The sequence below is a fragment of the Tenebrio molitor genome, chromosome 4 (assembly GCF_963966145.1).
Source record: "Tenebrio molitor chromosome 4, icTenMoli1.1, whole genome shotgun sequence".
Taxonomy (NCBI): domain Eukaryota; kingdom Metazoa; phylum Arthropoda; class Insecta; order Coleoptera; family Tenebrionidae; genus Tenebrio; species Tenebrio molitor.
The window spans coordinates 27,587,264-27,606,977 of NC_091049.1; the positions used below are offsets into that span (position 1 = coordinate 27,587,264).

At 37.4% G+C, this 19,714-nt stretch overlaps 1 protein-coding gene and 1 long non-coding RNA gene across 2 annotated transcripts; both read right to left on the reverse strand.

Moving 5' to 3' along the window:
* Positions 1-823: 823 nt before the first annotated feature.
* Positions 824-2,027, reverse strand: LOC138127630 (uncharacterized). The gene is made up of 3 exons (XR_011158292.1): positions 1,913-2,027; positions 1,711-1,866; positions 824-1,653 (listed from the first exon to the last, which is right to left on the reverse strand). It is a non-coding gene; the product is annotated as an uncharacterized lncRNA (long non-coding RNA).
* Positions 2,028-5,885: 3,858 nt separating this feature from the next.
* On the reverse strand, positions 5,886-9,200 carry LOC138127631 (putative uncharacterized protein ENSP00000383309). Its single transcript, XM_069043691.1, has 3 exons — positions 8,886-9,200; positions 8,448-8,836; positions 5,886-7,764 (listed from the first exon to the last, which is right to left on the reverse strand). Exons 1-3 carry the CDS (start codon positions 8,921-8,923, stop codon positions 6,140-6,142), a joined length of 2,052 nt encoding a protein of 683 aa, XP_068899792.1. The 5' UTR covers positions 8,924-9,200; the 3' UTR covers positions 5,886-6,139.
* Positions 9,201-19,714: the final 10,514 nt, after the last annotated feature.

Consider the following 19,714-nt stretch of genomic DNA (forward strand, 5'->3'; position numbering starts at 1 on the left):
TAATCCCAAATTTACCTGTAAATTCGATATTTGTGACCGATAACGCTCCATACCATAATGTTCAAATTCATGCAGCCCCTAATTCTAATTCTAGGAAAGCTGATATGATAAATTGGTTGCACGAGAAAAACATTATATTTGATCGTAGCATGCTCAAACCTCAGTTATACGAGTTAATCAAAATAAATAAAAAACGTCATATTAGGTATAAATTTGATGAAGTAATGCTTGCTCACGGACATACCGTTTTGCGGCTTCCACCCTACCATCCGGATTTGAATCCCATCGAACTTATTTGGGCTACCGTAAAAAACAACGTGTTTAAAAAAAATATAACTTTTAAGTTGGAAGATGTGAGGAAACTGGCAGAGCACGAGTTTGATCAAATCACTCCAGAGGAATGGCAAAAGCATTGCCAACATGTAATAAACATAGAACAAAAATATTTGGAAAATGAAGCTTTTACAGACATTCAAACGGAAATAAATCCATTGATAATAAATTTAAATGACGATAGCAGCACAAGCAGTAGTGAAAGTGAAGAAAATCATTATTCGGATAGTACTGAATAAATTTCATTTCAAATTTAATTTCCTTTATCATTTGTTCCCCTTATTTAAACTGTCTATGTACGTCACTGGCCTGCCAGTTGCTTTAGGCGAATGATGCTTGAGAGGGGAGTGTTCTACCTGCGCGACCGCTCGCCATCACGTTTGGCGTTGGCTGTACTAGTTTGTCTAACGTTGCGAAGCTAGCGGCACATGCCAAATTTGTGTGGGTTTTCAACGCCAACTGCGATGGGACGGTTTGGGACAATCATTTATAATGACCCTGTATTTTCGAGGTAGAATGCACTGTTGGTGGATTTTTGATTTTGAAACAGATTATACAGTAGCATAATGAACGCTTTAAGTGACATTACAAACATCGAAAATGATACAGAGATAATTTTTGTTCATGCATTAAATATTAAATAATCTCTTGTTTGTGTTTAGCCATTTTCGAAAAAAGCTTGATATTTTAATTTCAGTAGCCAGCTTTTTTCGGAAATTCGAAAATGTATGGTGCGTTGCATTTTTTAATTCCGTTGGGCACATTATCACTCGTGAAATACCCTGTACTAATTAAACCTAATATATTACTCCTACTATACTGAAGTTTTCTTTCGTCTTTCCTAAGTGCAAACATGCAGAATAATAATAAAACATCACGTGTAAACCTGCTCTTTCCATTTTTTTTTTAATTTCGCGTAGAGTGTAGAGTGTAGCGTAGAGTGAACACTTTTAGTAACATTTATATCAAGCATATATCAAGCAATCTATGAGTGGACCGTAAGTGCAGAGTTTATCTATAGTTGACTCAAGTTGCAAAGAACCACTTGTCATTTGCAACAGCACTTTTATGGCATTAGTCATTTGAAATTACTTCAAAACTGTACTTATATGGAAAATATTCAATCCAAACTATGATTTTCTGGTCCCGTTGTGCCTTTATTTGGTTCAAAAATATTGAAAAAATGCTGTTGCAAATGACAAGTGATTCTTTGCAACTTGAGTCAACTTTATTTTAGAAGATCAAATTGGAATACAGTCAGATCTAATTGTATTTCACTTTGACAAGAATCGACAGTACGGAGTAGAGAGCCTTGCATATCTGTAAAGCGAAACAAAATAAAAAACTGACGAGAAAAAGTTCTGAAATGTTACTCACGAACACCAGGAGGTCAAAGTTTATGACGAAACTCTCGGAAAATTTCAACCGTAGGGGTTGGGCAGTGTTCATCAAAATCAGAACTAGTTTCTTTCGGTTTCTGATGTTCCAAGTATACCATTCGGTTGCCGTAAATTTTAGGAACATGTTTTCTGACTGTAAAAGGACCTTCATATAAAATAAATTTGTTATTTACTTTTACCTCGTCCTGGAAACATTGTCCAGCCGTGATTAGACTTGAGATGGTAAAGAGCGCAACGACAGCCATCAAATAATAACGTCACGAGAGCACCTCCTACAATTTACAAAGTTGCAAGAGAAAACGATTAAATTAAATTTCTTCACAGTGACAGGAGTAGTAGGACGTTTTTATCGCGATAAACATTTTTGATTGGATGAACACGTACGTTTGATGTATGTGGGAATTAATCGATAATAATTTAATCAAATAATATATCAAATTTCAAATAAATAAGAAGACAGAAGCAAACAACTTACTTGCAAGAATGAAAGCACAATACTTATTCCAATGATGATAGCACAAATAGTAAATGGTATTATCAGATTACTCATCAGCATCAAACCGTTATTTGTCCATCTGTAAAGAACTTAAATTTATAAACACTATTCTCGTAGTTGATAATAATAATTGTTTCGCTCTATACATAACTGATTCTCATAGTATGTTAGAATAGAGTTAACGAATGAAATATTCCAATCAAAATAAAATTTTGATAATTTGTTTTTGATAAACTAATGAAATAAGAAAAATTGGAGAAATGAAAAAAAACCTTACCGAAGAAATACGCAGTGTCTGTCTATTATCATCTTCAGTTTCGACTCGATCTCCTTTTGATAAATGTTACTACGGATGGGATCCTCAAGCTCTTGAAAATGAATGTTAAGTCCTTCGATGAATGCGTTACAGAGATACATTTGAAATTTCACTTGTTGAGTGACATAAATAACTTGGTATGTATGTGCCACCATCACAAGACACCCCAAAGTCATCGTCGTTTTGAAAATGAAAACACAAATATTGGCCTCCCGGGGACACAACTTGTCGAATATAACTTGAATAAAAATTATTTCGGGGTCATTATGACATGATAAAATGTGAGAGGTGCTGCACAGCACGATCAGAGTTATGTTGACCACGACGAACGCGTTAATCTGCCTCGACTCTCTCAGAATTCTCAGTTTGACGTCGTTTCCGGCCGAACTGATGTCCCAGAGCTCTATGGCGCTCATAACATCATCGACCAGATGATTTTTAACCAAGAGAATGACGAACGCAAAGGAAACCTGAAATCATTTCTTGCATACAAGTGTCATACTGGTCGGGGCAAATTACGAAACACATTTGGAAGAAGAGTGGTCCGTATCTAATTAGGTCTTCCACATTAGGTGTTTGAAAGAAGTAATAAAGCTGAAGGAGTAAGAGTATTAAGTAGGCGATGAGCGTTAACTTCAGCAACTGTTTAACAAATTTGAACTGATAAATGTCGCTGCCTATCACACGGACTAGTTTTAGGTAGTCGTCTGAAAATATTCCACTAGAATTTATTTATTCATTTTTGATAAACTTACAGTTCATTCGACCCGGATTCATTATTTTATTTCAAAGAATGAGTTTCCAACAAAAAGACCACGACTATAACTATCGAAATTGATTCTGCTTCCGAAATATTATTTGTAATTGTTTCCTAATTTCATCGATCAATACACCTAATAATGATTCTCGGTAATGTAATAAAGAATTAGACTAACAACACTCTACTATTGGATTTTTTGAACAGTAGAGAATTCTTTCACTATTTGTTTCGTACGTCTGTGTCTAAGAATTAGTTTGCAAACTATAGTAGCGAATTTTCAAAATCCGATTAAAAGAAATAAAAATTTGAAGATGAATTTGTCAAAGTGACCCTGAAGTCCTTTTGCGGTTTTGTTTGGCAATTAAATGTGAAATCCAAATAATTGAATTTATTATAAGTCTACTATTTTTTTGACCCATTTTTTTCATAAAATCTCAATCGTTTCCTATTGTGGAGTTCTACCGGGTGATCAAGAAGGACTGTTTAAGTTGGCAACACAATTAAGAACATTTTTTTATTCGGCTATTTACAACACTGCAACCGGATATGTTTTGTGAGTTTATTTGACAGATATCTGACGTAGCATTAATAACGACAAAATGATAGGTTATGAGAGTAAAAATTAACGGCAAAAAGAAATCAAAGTTGGAATTCGGAATAATAATCTAAAAATTAAGTAAAGGAAATTCTCGAAGTGCTTCCCATTTTGCTCCAAACATAAATTAACTCTTCTCTCGAACGATTCACCAGCATGTTTAATTTAATTTGAAATGTCAAATTTGTCACTGATGCGGCTGTCAGTGTGAAGCCGTCAACAACCGGAAGTTAGTTCAGTTGTACCATTTAAAAATAAAATTCAGCATTACCAACTTAAACAGTCCTTCTTGATCACCCCGTATCACTGGTTAAAATATCTGCATAATTTTCAAAGTCAGGCTGTATACAGAGTGTATCTGAAATATGTGTGTTAATTTTAACCAGTGAAAGACCTCGTCAATTTATGAAACTTTTCTCTATAACATTTTGCAAAATTCGTAAAAGAATTCCAATATTTTTGCCTCCAAATTTTAAATCAATTTGTAATGCTTTTTCGTAAAAGTGTTACAGAGAAAAGTTTCATGAATTGGCGAGTTCTTCCACTGGTTAAAATTAACACACGTATTTCAGATACACCCTGTATAATTGTTTTCACTGATTTTGTACATAACAACAAAATGAATTGGTTGTCATAATGCGCACGAAGTAGTTAGAAATAGAATGATTTTGTTAAAATTTCCCAAAGAAAACAAAAATCATAATTGATAAACTGCGGCGAGAAGCGAAATCATAATTGAGGCTTCCTAGCGATTCGAGAACCCAAACGAATGTATTAATTGTTAATGGCATTGGGGATTTGCAATCGGCACATGGACATGAGGCATTATCACAAGAATCAAAAAATTGTGTTTTTTTGTTGAATTGATATTTTATTAGTGGTATTCAAATAGTTTCTTACTTACGAGTATGATAAAGAATTAATAATAATATAGCTCAAGATAATTAGGTTTGAATAATTTATCTATTGGCTCGTTGCCTTCAAGTAATATTTCTAATCTATCTCTTATCTACTATCGCGGCCAAAAAATAGTAGGACAATACGTTACTGTAGACACGTATTGTCCTACTATTTTTTGGCCGCGATAGTATACAATGTGGAAACTTTAACTGGAATAAAATTCATAACTTGGACATGGGCGATTTTTGTAAAAAATTCCAAAACAGTTCGATTTTTGTTTTTCGTTTCCCACATTCCTATATGGTTTTTGCATATCTCATCCCGGAAGTGCGCAACCACCCCTAACTTTTTTTTCAAATGTAAGGGTATGCCAAGTGACGGTTATACGGGAATTTATTAGACCCTTTTGTAGCCTATTCACAATCATTTAATTTGGTGTATAGTTAATTAAAATCCTCCGATAAACAAGGGAGCTATGGAGTCGCCTTTTTTTTGGGACACCTGTAAAACCAAATTTAGCAATAGCGAAGCATTGCCGGGTCCGCTAGTAGAAGAATGAAAAGCTGACCAAAGACAAAGCAATGAGCAAACATTTTACGACATGTTTGAACAAAGGAAAAACTTATTCCGTTTCATTTTTCTGCCGATAATTCAGAATCAATAAATGTTTAACCTTTTTCCAAAGTTAACAACAGCGCCGTTGCTTTAAAATTGACGTTTCTTTGACATTTCCGCAAAACATCTGCTTTACCAGTGGCGTCTCATGTGACAATAAACCTGGTAATTTACGCACTCTTAGAGGTCGATTTCAAGTTGACTTGCCACGGTTGCACTTGCTGTTGGCATGGTAACGGCGCAAGAGAGAAAGATGACGCATATTGGTAATTAATGTGTAGGACAAAGATAGCTACACATTTGCGCTGCACCACCTATTTGCCACCATAACTTGAAATCGGGTCCTTAGGAATGTAAAGTGTTGCTCTTGTTTATTTTATAAATGTTCTCAATTATCAGACAATAATAATAAAATGCACAATTTTACACCCATGCATTGAACGCTTATTTGCATAGGATTCCGCTACGACATGACCCATAATTTGCAACGCCTGCTTTAGTTTGTTTTCTTTTTGATCACTTTTTATATGGAACGTGACAAAAACATTATATTAACTTCAAGTGATTAACAAATAAAAATTTTGTGAGCTTAATCCCAGTCTTTATTATAATTTCATCGTATTAAAATTTTTCATGTACAAGCAAACTTCTTAATTTTTTTTTTGTTACAATAAATAAATTACCCTTTCCTTAAATCTTAACAAGAACCACGCTCACGCTTCAATCACATTTTCATAGCTTCCAGTTTTTTGCAGGTATCTGTAACGTTGATGTTGGCCAAGTGGGCGTCCCAGATTTTTGGAATTAAGAGAGAGGCGCCGGCGGCAGTGGAGTTGGTGGTTTCTTTTGTTGTTGTTATCGTTGGTAGTAGTGAAAAAGCGTTGGTGGCGGTTGGTTTGGTTGCTGTATCATGCTGGGTGAGGGCGGAAGCGGTTGTTACGGCGGTTGGGGGTTGACGCGGCAGCTGCCCTGCATCGACACGAAATACTTCTCTGGGTGTTGCTCCATGATAGACAGGAGCGTCACCACTGACGTTTTTGTAGTCTGCCGGTTGGTGTCGGCTTCCGCCGGCGGTTCTTCTTGGAATAAAGAGAGAGGCGCCGGCGGCAGTGGAGTTGGTGGTTTCTTTTGTTGTTGTTATCGTTGGTAGTAGTGAAAAAGCGTTGGTGGCGGTTGGTTTGGTTGCTGTATCATGCTGGGTGAGGGCGGAAGCGGTTGTTACGGCGGTTGGGGGTTGACGCGGCAGCTGCCCTGCATCGACACGAAATACTTCTCTGGATGTTGCTCCATAATAGACAGGAGCGTCACCACTAGCGTTTTTGTCGTCTGCCGGTTGGTGTCGGCTTCCGCCGGCGGTTCCTCTTGGAATGAAGAGAAAGGCGCCGGCGGAAGTGGATTGGGTGGTTTCTTTTGTTGTTGTTATCGTTGGTAGTAGTGAAAAAGCGGCGGCGGCGGTTGGTTTGGTTGCTGTATCATGATGAGTGGGGTTGGAAGCGGTTGTTACGGCGGTTGGGGGTTGACGCGGCAGCTGCCCTGCATCGACACGAAATACTTCTCTGGGTGTTGCTCCATGATAGACAGGAGCGTCACCACTGGCGTTTTTGTGGTCTGCCGGTTGGTGTCGGCTTCCGCCGGCGGTTCTTCTTGGAATAAAGAGAGAGGCGCCGGCGGCAGTGGAGTTGGTGGTTTCTTTTGTTGTTGTTATCGTTGGTAGTAGTGAAAAAGCGTTGGTGGCGGTTGGTTTGGTTGCTGTATCATGCTGGGTGAGGGCGGAAGCGGTTGTTACGGCGGTTGGGGGTTGACGCGGCAGCTGCCCTGCATCGACACGAAATACTTCTCTGGGTGTTGCTCCATGATAGACAGGAGCGTCACCACTGGCGTTTTTGTAGTCTGCCGGTTGGTGTCGGCTTCCGCCGGCGGTTCTTCTTGGAATAAAGAGAGAGGCGCCGGCGGCAGTGGAGTTGGTGGTTTCTTTTGTTGTTGTTATCGTTGGTAGTAGTGAAAAAGCGGCGGCGGCGGTTGGTTTGGTTGCTGTATCATGATGGGTGGGGGCGGAAGCGGTTGTCACGGCGGTTGGGGGTTGACGCGGCAGCTGCTCTGCACCGAAACGAAATATTCCTCTTGGTGTTGCTCCATGATAGAATTGATAGACAGGAGCGTCACCACTGGCCTTTTTGTCGCCTGCCGATTGGTGTCGGCTTCCGCCGACGGTTCCTCTTGGAATAAAGAGAAAGGCGCCGGCGGAAGTGGAGTGGGTGGTTTCTGTTGTTGTTGTTGTTATTGTTGGTAGTAGTGAAAAAGCGGCGGTGGCGTACTCGAAGGTCGGAGGTTTTGGAACAAATGAATCAACTGCAACAATTGTCACACACAAAACATGCAAAAAACAATATTAATTTCTACATGAATGACACAAAAATGTTTGAATTTTCTTTCGACGAAGACTTTGGATTTGTCAACATTAGACTAATATCGCAATCACAGATAGGTGGCGGTACTAGCGGTAGTTTTTGCCACCGGACATTTGTCAACTGTCATGTAGGAATGTATGTACTCGTATATACCTAAAGCGGCACACCTAAAATTAATCGCCCAGCCAACTACGATGATAGAAACATTTATAACAACCCTGTCTACAAAAAATTGTCATAGATGTCATCTATTTTCACCGAAAATTTTGATACCTTTGAGAACTTAATTGCAAACCATACAATCTATTACAGAAATTTTTTATCTGATATGTAGGTACTCGATCATTTTATCAATGTATTGTGTGCAATTAATGATATCTAATATACCTACGTAACGGCTGAGAAACTAATCTTTGAGATAATCAAGATTCAAACTAGCTTTTCGTCGTGTCTCTTTTGCCAACTATTGAACGAAAATAAAATACGAAGCACAAACTTATTACGAGGTGATAAAAGACATATTAAACGTTTTTACCGAACAAAATAATCTGGTTGGCTTTGTCGACATCGACCAATCAGCACCCAGCGTTTGGGCGGCAAGTTTAAATAATCTACTCAACTTACAATCTTTTGGTAAACAAAGACCGAGAAAGTGGCTTAGGTCGTCCTTAAAATTCCAACACACCAAACACTTTTCGCGTGGTTTCCCACTGCCGAGCTTGTACCCCGGGTCCAGCATTCTGTCGTACTTCCGTATCAGCCGCTCTTTCCTCGCCGCCGCCTTCTTGTCCTGGATCGCTTTTTGCTCCCGGTAGTACGAACTGAGTTCCAGCTTGATGGGAGACGGCGGCGGCGGCTTCTTCTTCTGCTTGGCTACCACGCAGGGGCAGGCCTTCTTATGGCTCTCGAACTGATTCCTCGGGATCGGTTCTGTGCAGAGGTGGCAGAGAGTGATGTTGCGGGCGCAGTGCGCCGTGTGCAACACGTAGTTGTGTGGGGGGATTTCTTTATTGCTGGGGAAGAAAGCGTCAGCTGTGAGGTCGAAGGACCGAAAGGGCTTACCAGTTGCCGCAGGCTTTGTGATCTGTCTTGCCTCTCATGGTTGACGATTTTGATGCCACTTCGCGATATCGATGCACTGTTTTTAAGGAGGCACTGAGTCCGCGACAAATGGTAATTCCCCCGATTGCCGTTATTGTTATCTTTCAAGTGGCTGATTTAACTTAATTCAGTGAAAGGGGAATTCACAAAGACAGAAAACTGTGCGTATGATGAAGGGTTTCTGGGCATTGATTATGCAAATTAGCAAAGTTCTTCGATTGGAAATGTTCCAAGAAATCCACCGACAATTTCCGGCGCTCATCAACATTTTCGAACGCACTCTGAGAAAATAAGTTTCTTGTCGTTTCTGGAAAACACTTTGACAAGATGGTTCACGAGTGGCGGCCGTGGCTACCACAATGAGTCCAAAGTGGAGGCTGATGATCGACAGTAGATGTAGATAGTGTCGTTGGATTTTTTTCCCAACTGGAAGAATGCACCAGTTAGGAAAAAGACACAAGACACAATCATGTAGCCCAGAAGTGGAAATGTGGCGTAGTACAAATAAGCGAGACAAGTAGAGCAGAAAGGTGCAACTTTTTCGAAGAAGAATTTCGCGTAGTAGATGTTGCGATTTTGACCAGGGGAAACTCGAGGAACACCATCGCGCCCATCATGATGTTGTTTTCCATCCTTTCGTACAACTCGGACGTGACGTTGAAAACCTAGAGCTGACCAAGAGTCCCAGAGGTCGCAAATGACAGCGATGCCCCTACCGCAGAGAAGAAAATTGGAAAAAATAAAGTACGATCTAGGCAACGACATGTATTTTAGAATCATTTCTTCACGTTCAAATTTGAATACAGTCATATCTAATTGTATTTCTCTTTGACAAGAATCGACAGTACGGAGTAGAGAGCCTTGCATATCTGTAAAGCGAAACAAAATGAAAAACTGACGAGAAAAAGTTCTGAAATGTTACTCACGAACACCAGGAGGTCAAAGTTTATGACGAAACTCTCGGAAAATTTCAACCGTAGGGGTTGGGCAGTGTTCATCAAAATCAGAACTAGTGTCTTTCTGTTTCTGATGTTCCAAGTATACCATTCGGTTGCCGTAAATTTTAGGAACATGTTTTCTGACTGTAAAAGGATCTTCGTACAAAATAAATTTGTTATTTATTTTTACCTCGTCCTCGAAAAGTTGTCCAGCCGTGACTAGACTTGAGATGGTAAAGAGCGCAACGACAGTCATCAAATAATAACGCCACGACAGCACCTCCTACAATTTACAAAGTTGCAAGAGAAAACGATTAAATTAAATTTCTTCACAGTGACAGGAGTAGTAGGACGTTTTTATCGCGATAAACATTCTTGGTTGGATGACCACGTACGTTTGATGTATGTGGGAATTAATCGATAATTATTTAATCAAATAATATATCAAATAAATAAGAAGACAGAAGCAAACAACTTACTTATAAGAATGAAAGCACCATACTTATTCCAATGGTGATAGCACCAATAGTAAATGGTATTATCAGATTACTCATTAGCATCAAACTGTTATTTTTCCTTCTGTAAAGAACTTAAATTTATAAACACTATCCTCGTAGTTGATAATAATTGTTTCGCTCTATACATAACTAATTCTCATTGTATGTTAGAATAGAGTTAACGAATGAAACATTCCAACTAATGAAATAAGAAAAATTGGAGAAATGAAAATAAAACCTTACCGAAGAAATACGCAGTGTCTGTCTATTATCATCTTCAGTTTCGACTCGATCTCCTTTTGATAAATGTTACTACGGATGGGATCCTCAAGCTCTTGAAAATGAATGTTAAGTCCTTCGATGAATGCGTTACAGAGATACATTTGAAATTTCACTTGTTGAGTGACATAAATAACTTGGTATGTATGTGCCACCATCACAAGACACCCCAAATACATCGTCGTTTTGAAAATGAAAACACAAATATTGGCCTCCCGGGGATACAACTTGTCGAATATAACTTGAATAAAAATTACTTCTGGGTCATTATGAAATGATAAAATGCGAGAGGTGCTGCACAGCACGATCAGAGTTATGTTGACCACTACGAACGCGTTAATCTGCCTCGACTCTCTCAGTATTCTCAGTTTGACGTCGTTTCCGGCCGAACTGATGTCCCAGAGCTCTATGGTGCTCATAACATCATCGACCATATGGTTTTTGACCAAGAGAATGGTGAACGCAAAAACGGCCTGAAATCATTTCCCGTATACAAGTGTGATACTGGTCGGGGCAAATTACGAAACACATTTGCAAGAAGAGTGGTCCGTATTTAATTAGGTCTTCCACGTTAGGTGTTTGAAAGAAATAATAAAGCTGAAGGAATAACAGTGTTAAGTAGGCGATGAGCGTTAGCTTCAGCAACTGTTTAACAAATTTGAACTGATAAATGTCGCTGCCTATCACACGGACTAGTTTTAGGTAGTCGTCTGAAAATATTCCATTAGAATTTGTTTATTCATTTTTGATAAACTTACAGTTCATTCGACTCGGATTCATAATTTAATTTCAGAGAAAGAGTGACCACTAAAACGACCACAACTAACTGTCGAAGTTGATTCTACGCTTACTTCGGGGCTAGTATTCGTAATTGTTTTTTAATTTGTTCGATCAATACACTTAATAATCCTTCTCTATAATGTAAAAAAGAATTAGGCTAAGAACACTTTACCTATTGACTTTTCTGAACGTACGTCGATCGTACGTCTGTGCCAAGAATTAGTTTGCAAACAAGAGTAGCGAATTTTCAAAATCCGATTCAAAGGAACGAAAAACCGCAAAAGGCGACAGTGAGAATAAATTTTTCGTCATCTTCAAGATCTGAATCAATTTCAGTTAATTCGTAATTTATTTTTTGCGCGACTGAATTCTGTTTGCTTGTTTACCACGTCTGTTTCGAAGACAGTACATTGTGTTTACTTGTGTTAAACTTGACAGTAATATCTTAATATCAAAAAGTCTTTGGATCGCGATAGCCATTAAGTGTAAAAACCCTCTGTAGAATTATTTACTTCTACTGCCCGTAGTTTTTATGTGTACTTCAAAGTAGCGCTAATCTCTCAAGGAACTCATTTAAACATAAACGAAGCGAATAAACCCATTTACAATTTTCACCACGATTTCCATTCCTGTAGCATGATTCAATCATAAAAAAATATGCTCTCTTTGAAACATTTTGAATTATAACCTGCTAACTTGAAAGTTGTCAAGTAAATATCAAAAATAATTGAAGTAAATAATTTCCTAGCGACTCGTAGCTTATTAATTCCATGGCAACCCTGATCCAAAGACTTTTTGATCATACGATAGTTGTTTGTATATCAAGGCCGCGAAATCGTTCTTTAACGTACCGAGAGAAAAATTGTCGTCGAGGCCGCTTGCGGCCGAGGCAAGACAATTTCGAAGATGTTAAAGGATTTCGCTGCCAAGGTGTACACAAAATTTTTTGTGCAACCGAAAATTTGTAATTATAAAATGAACAAGTAAGATTTACTTTACTGTCAATATGTAAATATAAAGTCGGCTTACATGTCGGCATGTCGCTATAGAAATATTGTTTGAAGGTAAATGTTAAGTTCTGTTATGATAAGTAAGATTGTAAGATTATACATGTTGCAAATCATCGGAAATTCTAGTTTACTTTAACGGCCTTCGATAAGAGCACCGGCCGCGAAATTGGATTTCGTCAATATTTTCACAAAAACTCCAATGGCGGTAATGTTTGCAGATTGCTATAGAAACGTAATACAAAAATCGACATTATGGCAACATGATGTGGAAGGGTAACATATATCGCATTGCCTATTCTACGAACGCTTTGTAATAAATATTCAATCGCGCAAAAAACCTCAAAGGGTCACGAACGTTAAGGACATTATACCGATCGAAGACAATTGTTGTTGTCTTCGATCGGTATAATGTCCTTACCTATCTTAATACTCATAAAATCTTTTGATACTTACGAGAAATTGCCATTTCTGTCATTTAAAAACCTTTGTTGCCAATATCAAAATGACTCGACAAAAAAGATCCACGTGAGACTTGGAACCACATTTCCTAACATTCGCTATTCGTTACTTATATTTAAATAAATGGACTACGTTAATACTTTTGAATTTAAATAACAAAAATGGGTGATTGATAACAAAACTTTAATGAATGCATGAACGTCACTCGACCGGCACCCTATTCTGAAATTAAACTACCGTGCGATCGAAAATTTAATAGTACATATTTTTTTAATAACATCATTCCTGGTATAGCATCTTGTTTTCATACAGATTTTTTTTCTGTTTATTTTTCAAATTGATATTATTATTTCTTTGATACATTTTTAAAGTGACGAAAGAAATTGTATGAAAACATGATGGTACAAATAGTTCTGTTAGCGGCTGATGGGGTTAATCTATATACGAGGGTCATCCAGAAAGTAAGGTTACAACATTTATGTAGGATCGAGAAATGCTTGTATTCAATTGAAATTCACAGGATACTTCACAAATATATTAAACTATTTTTCAACGTAATCGCCGTCGAGATCGAGATATTTTTGCAGTCGGGGCACCAGCTTTTGTATTCCATTGTCATAAACCTTCACCGCCAGCTCTTTCAGCCACTTCTTCGACCTCCTGATTGTTGTAAAAACGTTTCCCACCCAAAAACTCCTTTTGTTTAGTGAAAAAGTGATAGTCCGAAGGCGCCAAGTCCGGTGAATAGGGGGGGTGGGTCACAATATCCCATCCAAACGATGTCAGCAGCTCCTGTGAAACTGGCGCGGTATGGCGCCTGGCGTTGTCATGCAGGAGGCTGACTCCTCGGGTCAGCATTTCCCTTCTGCGGTTCTAAATGGCTTTTCTGAGTTTTTTTAGGGTATTGCAGTAAACCTCTGCATTAATGGTAGTCCTTTTAGGCATGAAATCCACCAAAAGGAACCCATTACGGTCCCAAAAACAGATGCCATGACTTCTCCGGCTGAATGGTTCGTCTTGAACATTCTGGTGGCTGAGGAAAATGAATGACGCCACTAAAGTGATTGTCTTTTGGATTCTGGGGTGTAGTGACACACCGTCGTCTCATTCCCCGTCACGATAGAACCCAGAAAAGCTTCTCCTTCCTGTGCAAAACGGAGGTGGCGGGAGCGCACGACGACCTCTCCATCGGAAAAATTTATTGTGGCTGAACAAAATGGCCGACAAACACGCAGAACCAAACAAACTTACAGCTAGGATCCCCCCTACATGCCAGGTGCTCCAACTTCGAAACAAAAAATTTCCCTCGGCCTCAGGAGCCCTTGTAACCTTACTTCTGGATGACCCTCGTAAATAAAAATGTACCGTGTTCGTTTGTTCAAAATCTAAGATCTCCGAAAGTTCTTCACCGATTGCTATGAAAATTTGACACAACGTTGCATTTGAATAGGTGCGTGTTGTTATGTAGGTACCTTATATTATACAGGGTGATTCATGTAGCCCGTTCGTTAGAAACTTTCTGATTTCCTAAAATCGTATGAATATGAAAATTGGTAGCCGACTATAATGGACGGCTCCAAATTCAAATAAAATATTTTCCAAATGGCGACACTTCCGGAATTACCGGAAATCGACGCCATCTTTGTTTTTTATGGAAAGGTTTCATTTTGATTTAAAATTTTGATTCTAAGTTAAATTTTAAGTTTAGAATCTCCTTTTGTCAACATTTATCTGTCATCGTTTTAGATTAATGTCATCTTTTTCGTAAAAAAGTGGGGTTACAGGGGTTCCATTAAAAAATGTATAACTCCTGAACTATTGCTATTTCCAATTTTTTTTTTTTATTAAATTTCTAAAGGTTTGGCCGATCTTTTGCGCTGTTAGTAACGGCAAAATACGAAAATCCACTATTTCTCAATCTATAGGTTCGTTTGTTCAAAATATTAAATCCCCGAAAGTTCTTCACCGATTGTTTTGAAATTTTGACACAACGTTGCATTCGAATACGCGCGTGTTTTTATTTACCTACAGGGTGATTCATATGGTATCATACAAACTTTAACTGGTGGTAGATTCCGACCTCTAGACACTCTTACAAAAATGCCTAGGTTCTAACGTTAAAATTGTTGAAGATAAAGCATGCTGAAGAGTGTACATAACTACCACCTTTTAAGAACCGCAGAAAAATGAAAATATTTTACGTTGAAACAAGCTGCCGGGGTGATTCGAAGGAATTGTTATCAAAATGAAACTAAAGCGACCTTCATGATACCAATATTTGCTTTATATCAATAATTGTTTGTTTCTGTTATGACATAAAGGTAAAGTGGAATAAATAATTAATAAATTAGCGAAGAAATAGCATTTGATAATAGTGAAAAGACCGATGTGGTAATTTTTGCCAATTTTTGATGTATGACTCAATATTTTATTGTTAAGAGCCTTTTGAGATCGGAATCTGCTACTGATTAAAATATGTATGAAACTATATGAATCACCCTGAATATTAGTTATAACATTTTAACCAAAATCGTGTGTAATTGATTTAAATATTGAAATAATATTTATAAAATTTTCACAAGAATATATTCCAAGGGTGTGGGATGATTGTTATTGTGACATTTTGTTTTGTTTGTGGATGTTATAATGACTTTTCATGTTTATTAACAAAACTGTGAGAAAACCTAATTATTCCGAGAGTCCGAGTTTTTCTCTCACTAGTGGGTAATGAATAACGATCTATATTCCTTGCCTCAAATGGTCAAATGACCACAATAATTCGCTTATTACACATGATTTTGGATAAAAATAGTATATTATTATACGAGTTTAATAAGACGCTTTATTATCACATGAGTGTGTTTAAAGCACGACGAGCATAGCCAGAAGTGCTTTAATGGAACGAATGTGATAATACGTCTTATTAAACGAGTGTAATATACTATTTTATCTACTTTGCTTTACTAATTCCTGAAATTTTAGCTGTTCAAGTTGTCATATGGACTAGGGACTTTCGCGTGGGTTGTAACAGACATTTTTCACAAAAACGTAAGGATATATTTACTAAATTTACTTCGTGACCTGACCTGACATCAAACGGCTGATGTTGCCAATGTAACAAAAGCTAAAAGTTACCAAAACCAGTTTAATAATATGATTCATTATTAAACTGTTTTCGATATAATAATGAGTCCATTTGTAATCCAAAGTAGATAAAAAAAAATTTGTGGCCGAGTACTTTTTTTTTACTGGGCCACAGCAACACGTGGCTGGGTACAGCTAGTTTACTAATAAATCGACCTGAGCGAACCACAGAACGGTCGAACGAAATAGTGTTGCTGCACCTCCCCACCTAATGTCCCTTCCCAAGCGACTGGAGTCTACAAAGAGATACTTTGCAGAGCGCAAAAAAACCGAAAATTTTTACTACTGATATGTTTTCGCTATTTCTTTTAGTTTGAAAATGTAAGCGGAAAACGAAAAACCCTCGGATTCCAGGAGGAGATTTCGTTTAATCTTTGATTTAATATTAATATAAAATCAAAGGCTCGGCCCTTGATAGCGTACGTTATGTCTGTGAAAATTGGCAAAGAAAGAACCGCTCGCCTGAATATTCATCAACTCTAATTAGTGCTCACAAATTCATTCGGTCGACTGTAAAAATTTGTTTCGTTGATTGCTGCGCTCTCTATGAGTGACATCCAAAAGTAAAATTTCTTGCATAGGGTTGCATTTAGGTGGCCAATTTAGTAATATAAAATCAAAGGCAATAGGAATTGATTTTTTACTCGTTTAGTCGAGATAATGATATTTAACGAAGTATTGGAATATGAGTATTAGGTATTAGGAGAAATCATTAAAAATTTAAATAAAGGAGAATTTTATAAATATTTAGGTATTAATCAATCAAATCATATTCAACACTCAATTATAAAAGAAAATTTAGAAAAGCAATTTTATTTAAGAATTAAATCTATTTTAAAATCAAAATTAAACGGTAATAATTTAATTAAAGCAGTTAATACATATGCTGTTCCATTGTTGACCTATTCTTTTGGTGTTATAAAATGGTCCAAAACTAATTTACAGAATATAAACATTAAAAGCGAGTTCTTTTTAACAAACTTAGTAAACATCACCCCAAATCTGCTATTGAAAGATTTAATTTACCACGTGAAAACGGTGGTAGGGGTTTTTCAAATCTAGAAATACTGCTAAAAAATCAAATTGCTTCAATAAAAAATTATTTCCTCAATAGAGCTCGTGATAACACCTTTTTCAATGCTTTGGTTTCAGCCGATAAAGGCTACACACCTTTAAATTTAAGTGATAATATAATTTCAGACATTGTTAAGCCAAATATACCTGACACAATAGCAAATATAAAACAGAAGTCTTTACATGGGAGATACTTTAAAGAACTGGAACAACCAGAAGTTAATATTCAGGCATCTCATGCATGGCTTAAGAAATCAAATATTCACCCTGAGACGGAGGGTTTTATATTTGCAATACAAGATCGTGTTATAAATACAAGAAATTATAAAAAACACATATGCGGTTTACAATCGATAATTGATAAATGTAGGATTTGCGGAACTAAAGGGGAAACAATTGAACACATTATTTCTTCTTGCACCGTTCTGGCTCAAAGCGAATATAAAAAACGACACGATATATTCGCTAAAATTATACACATGAATTTAGCTGTTAAATTCAATTTATTAAAGAATACACAACCACATTATAGTTATACACCAGAAAGTTGTTTGGAAAATGACAGTTACAAGTTATATTTTGATAGAACAATTTTAACTGACATTCATATTAAGCATAACAGACCAGACATTATTATTTTAAATAAACAACAAAAGCAAGCATATCTTTTAGATATAGCTGTTCCAAATTCACACAATATAACACAGACATATAACACAAAAATTAATAAATATTTAGAGCTGTCCGTTGCTATGAGAAATCTTTGGTGTTTAGAAAAAATTTCGATTTTACCACTTGTAATTTCAGCAACGGGAATAGTACCGCAATCTCTTTTTAAAAATTTAAAAATTCTGAATTTAGATAACAAATTAGTAGTTGAAATTCAAAAAGGTATATTATTATACTCATGTCACATCGTGAGGAAGTTCCTTAAAATTGACACAGAACATAATACACAACAAAGTCAAAATGCGGAGGCGAGACGCCGGTAATTATGTTGATAAGCACTGCACTATTACTTGATAGTAATATCCGTAATAGTGTATGTACTCCGGCAAAATTGCCGTGCCGCCGGGTGGAGGTGGGATAGTAAAAGGTAACATAAGTATAGTCAGAATCACGAGGCGATGCGTGTACATCATTACGCATCCATGACGTCACGACATTACTACGTTTATCTACGTTAGTCAACGCGAATATTCGTTATCTTCGAATGTTTTGAAACTTGCAGGGATCGTAAAAAACACAGGCAAAAGTTAGCTCCGAAAAGAATTGTTTTATTACACGTAGGAAAGCAATGAAACGAGGATCTCAAAAGGAACGTAAACACTAAACAACAGCGACGACTTTTTCTAACCTCACAATTTGCTTTAATCGTTATCGATCAACAAGATAATGTAAATTGACATTCAAGACTTCCTTGAATGAAGACTAGAGGTGACCTGCTTCGATACTGTATTGCACCCCAAATTATAGCACCGGGTGTTAAGCCAGAATGGCGTCGAAGTTCGAATTGCAAATTTAGCCTTTGTCCTCTAGGTCTTCTGACATGCAACCGCCCATCAGATTGCCATAGGCAAAACCGAGATTCATCACTAAAGATGATTTGGTGCCATTCATCGATCCAATGCTCCCTCAGCGTACACCACTCGATCAATTGGTCGTTATGAGCTAAGCCATGTGAACGGATTCCGCGATAAATTGTTCGCATAGACACCTGTTTTTCCAAAACAAGCCTCCAAGTAACCTCCACCGACCGAGTTGTCTCAAACGGGTTAACTGAAGCCAGTCGCCGAAGACGCCTTTCTTGACGTTCATTCGTAATTCTTGGCCGACCACTACCTTTCCTACGTCATTCTGAGCCTTCGTTGGACCAAGCCCTCCATTCTCGAATGATTGTAGAGTCACGTCGGTCCAATCTTTAATTTAATCATTCATTCCTTCGTTTGAAGAATTTCAAGCTCGTGCGATCATCCCTTCTGGGTGCTCTGCTTTTTTTGGCGAATAGTGTAGATTCAAATTAACCGTGAAGAGAAATGTTTTGAACAAAAAATGACGGAACCTCAGACTTTATCCAAAAAATGCTGCTTCTACAGAGAAGAAAATTGTGAAAAATAAAGTACGATACAGGCAACGAGAGACTACGTCCACTGATAGAATGACTTTTTTAAATAACCTTAGATAACAAAATCCCTAAACCATAACATTAAAATATTAACAAAGTATCATAGATTGTATTGGTAGTATCTTGAAACATTCGCGCCACTGATTTTCATTGGTTGTTATGAAACCCACGCGAAAAATTAATTTATCCAACATTCAATAGTAATATCGTGTTTTACTAGTTAGTTTTAATTGAGTAAACTGGGCTATAACTAGTCTGTTGTTTTAACCCACGTTGCCATTTGCACCGTGGGTTATAACATACATAACCCACGTTGCCATTAGCACCGTGGGTTATTAACGTTCATAACCCATCGGGAGCAGAATTTCATCAATAATGTCATTATCTAAAAATTTTGGAATATTGGATAAAACGTTGTATGGCATACGTGGGTTATTAAGTACTACCCACTCGAGGTAATAACCTACTCGGGCAAGCCCTCGTA

What these genes read in the sequence shown, in the direction of transcription:
- LOC138127631 (XM_069043691.1), bottom strand. Translation starts at nt 8,923, where the DNA reads ATGAGAGGCAAGACAGATCACAAAGCCTGCGGCAACTG. An exon ending in CACAAAGCCTGCGGCAACTG is followed by an intron (nt 8,837 to 8,885) that starts GTAAGCCCTTTC and finishes TTTCTTCCCCAG; the next exon opens with CAATAAAGAAATCCCCCCAC. An exon ending in TCTTTGTTTACCAAAAGATT is followed by an intron (nt 7,765 to 8,447) that starts GTAAGTTGAGTA and finishes CAATTGTTGCAG; the next exon opens with TTGATTCATTTGTTCCAAAA.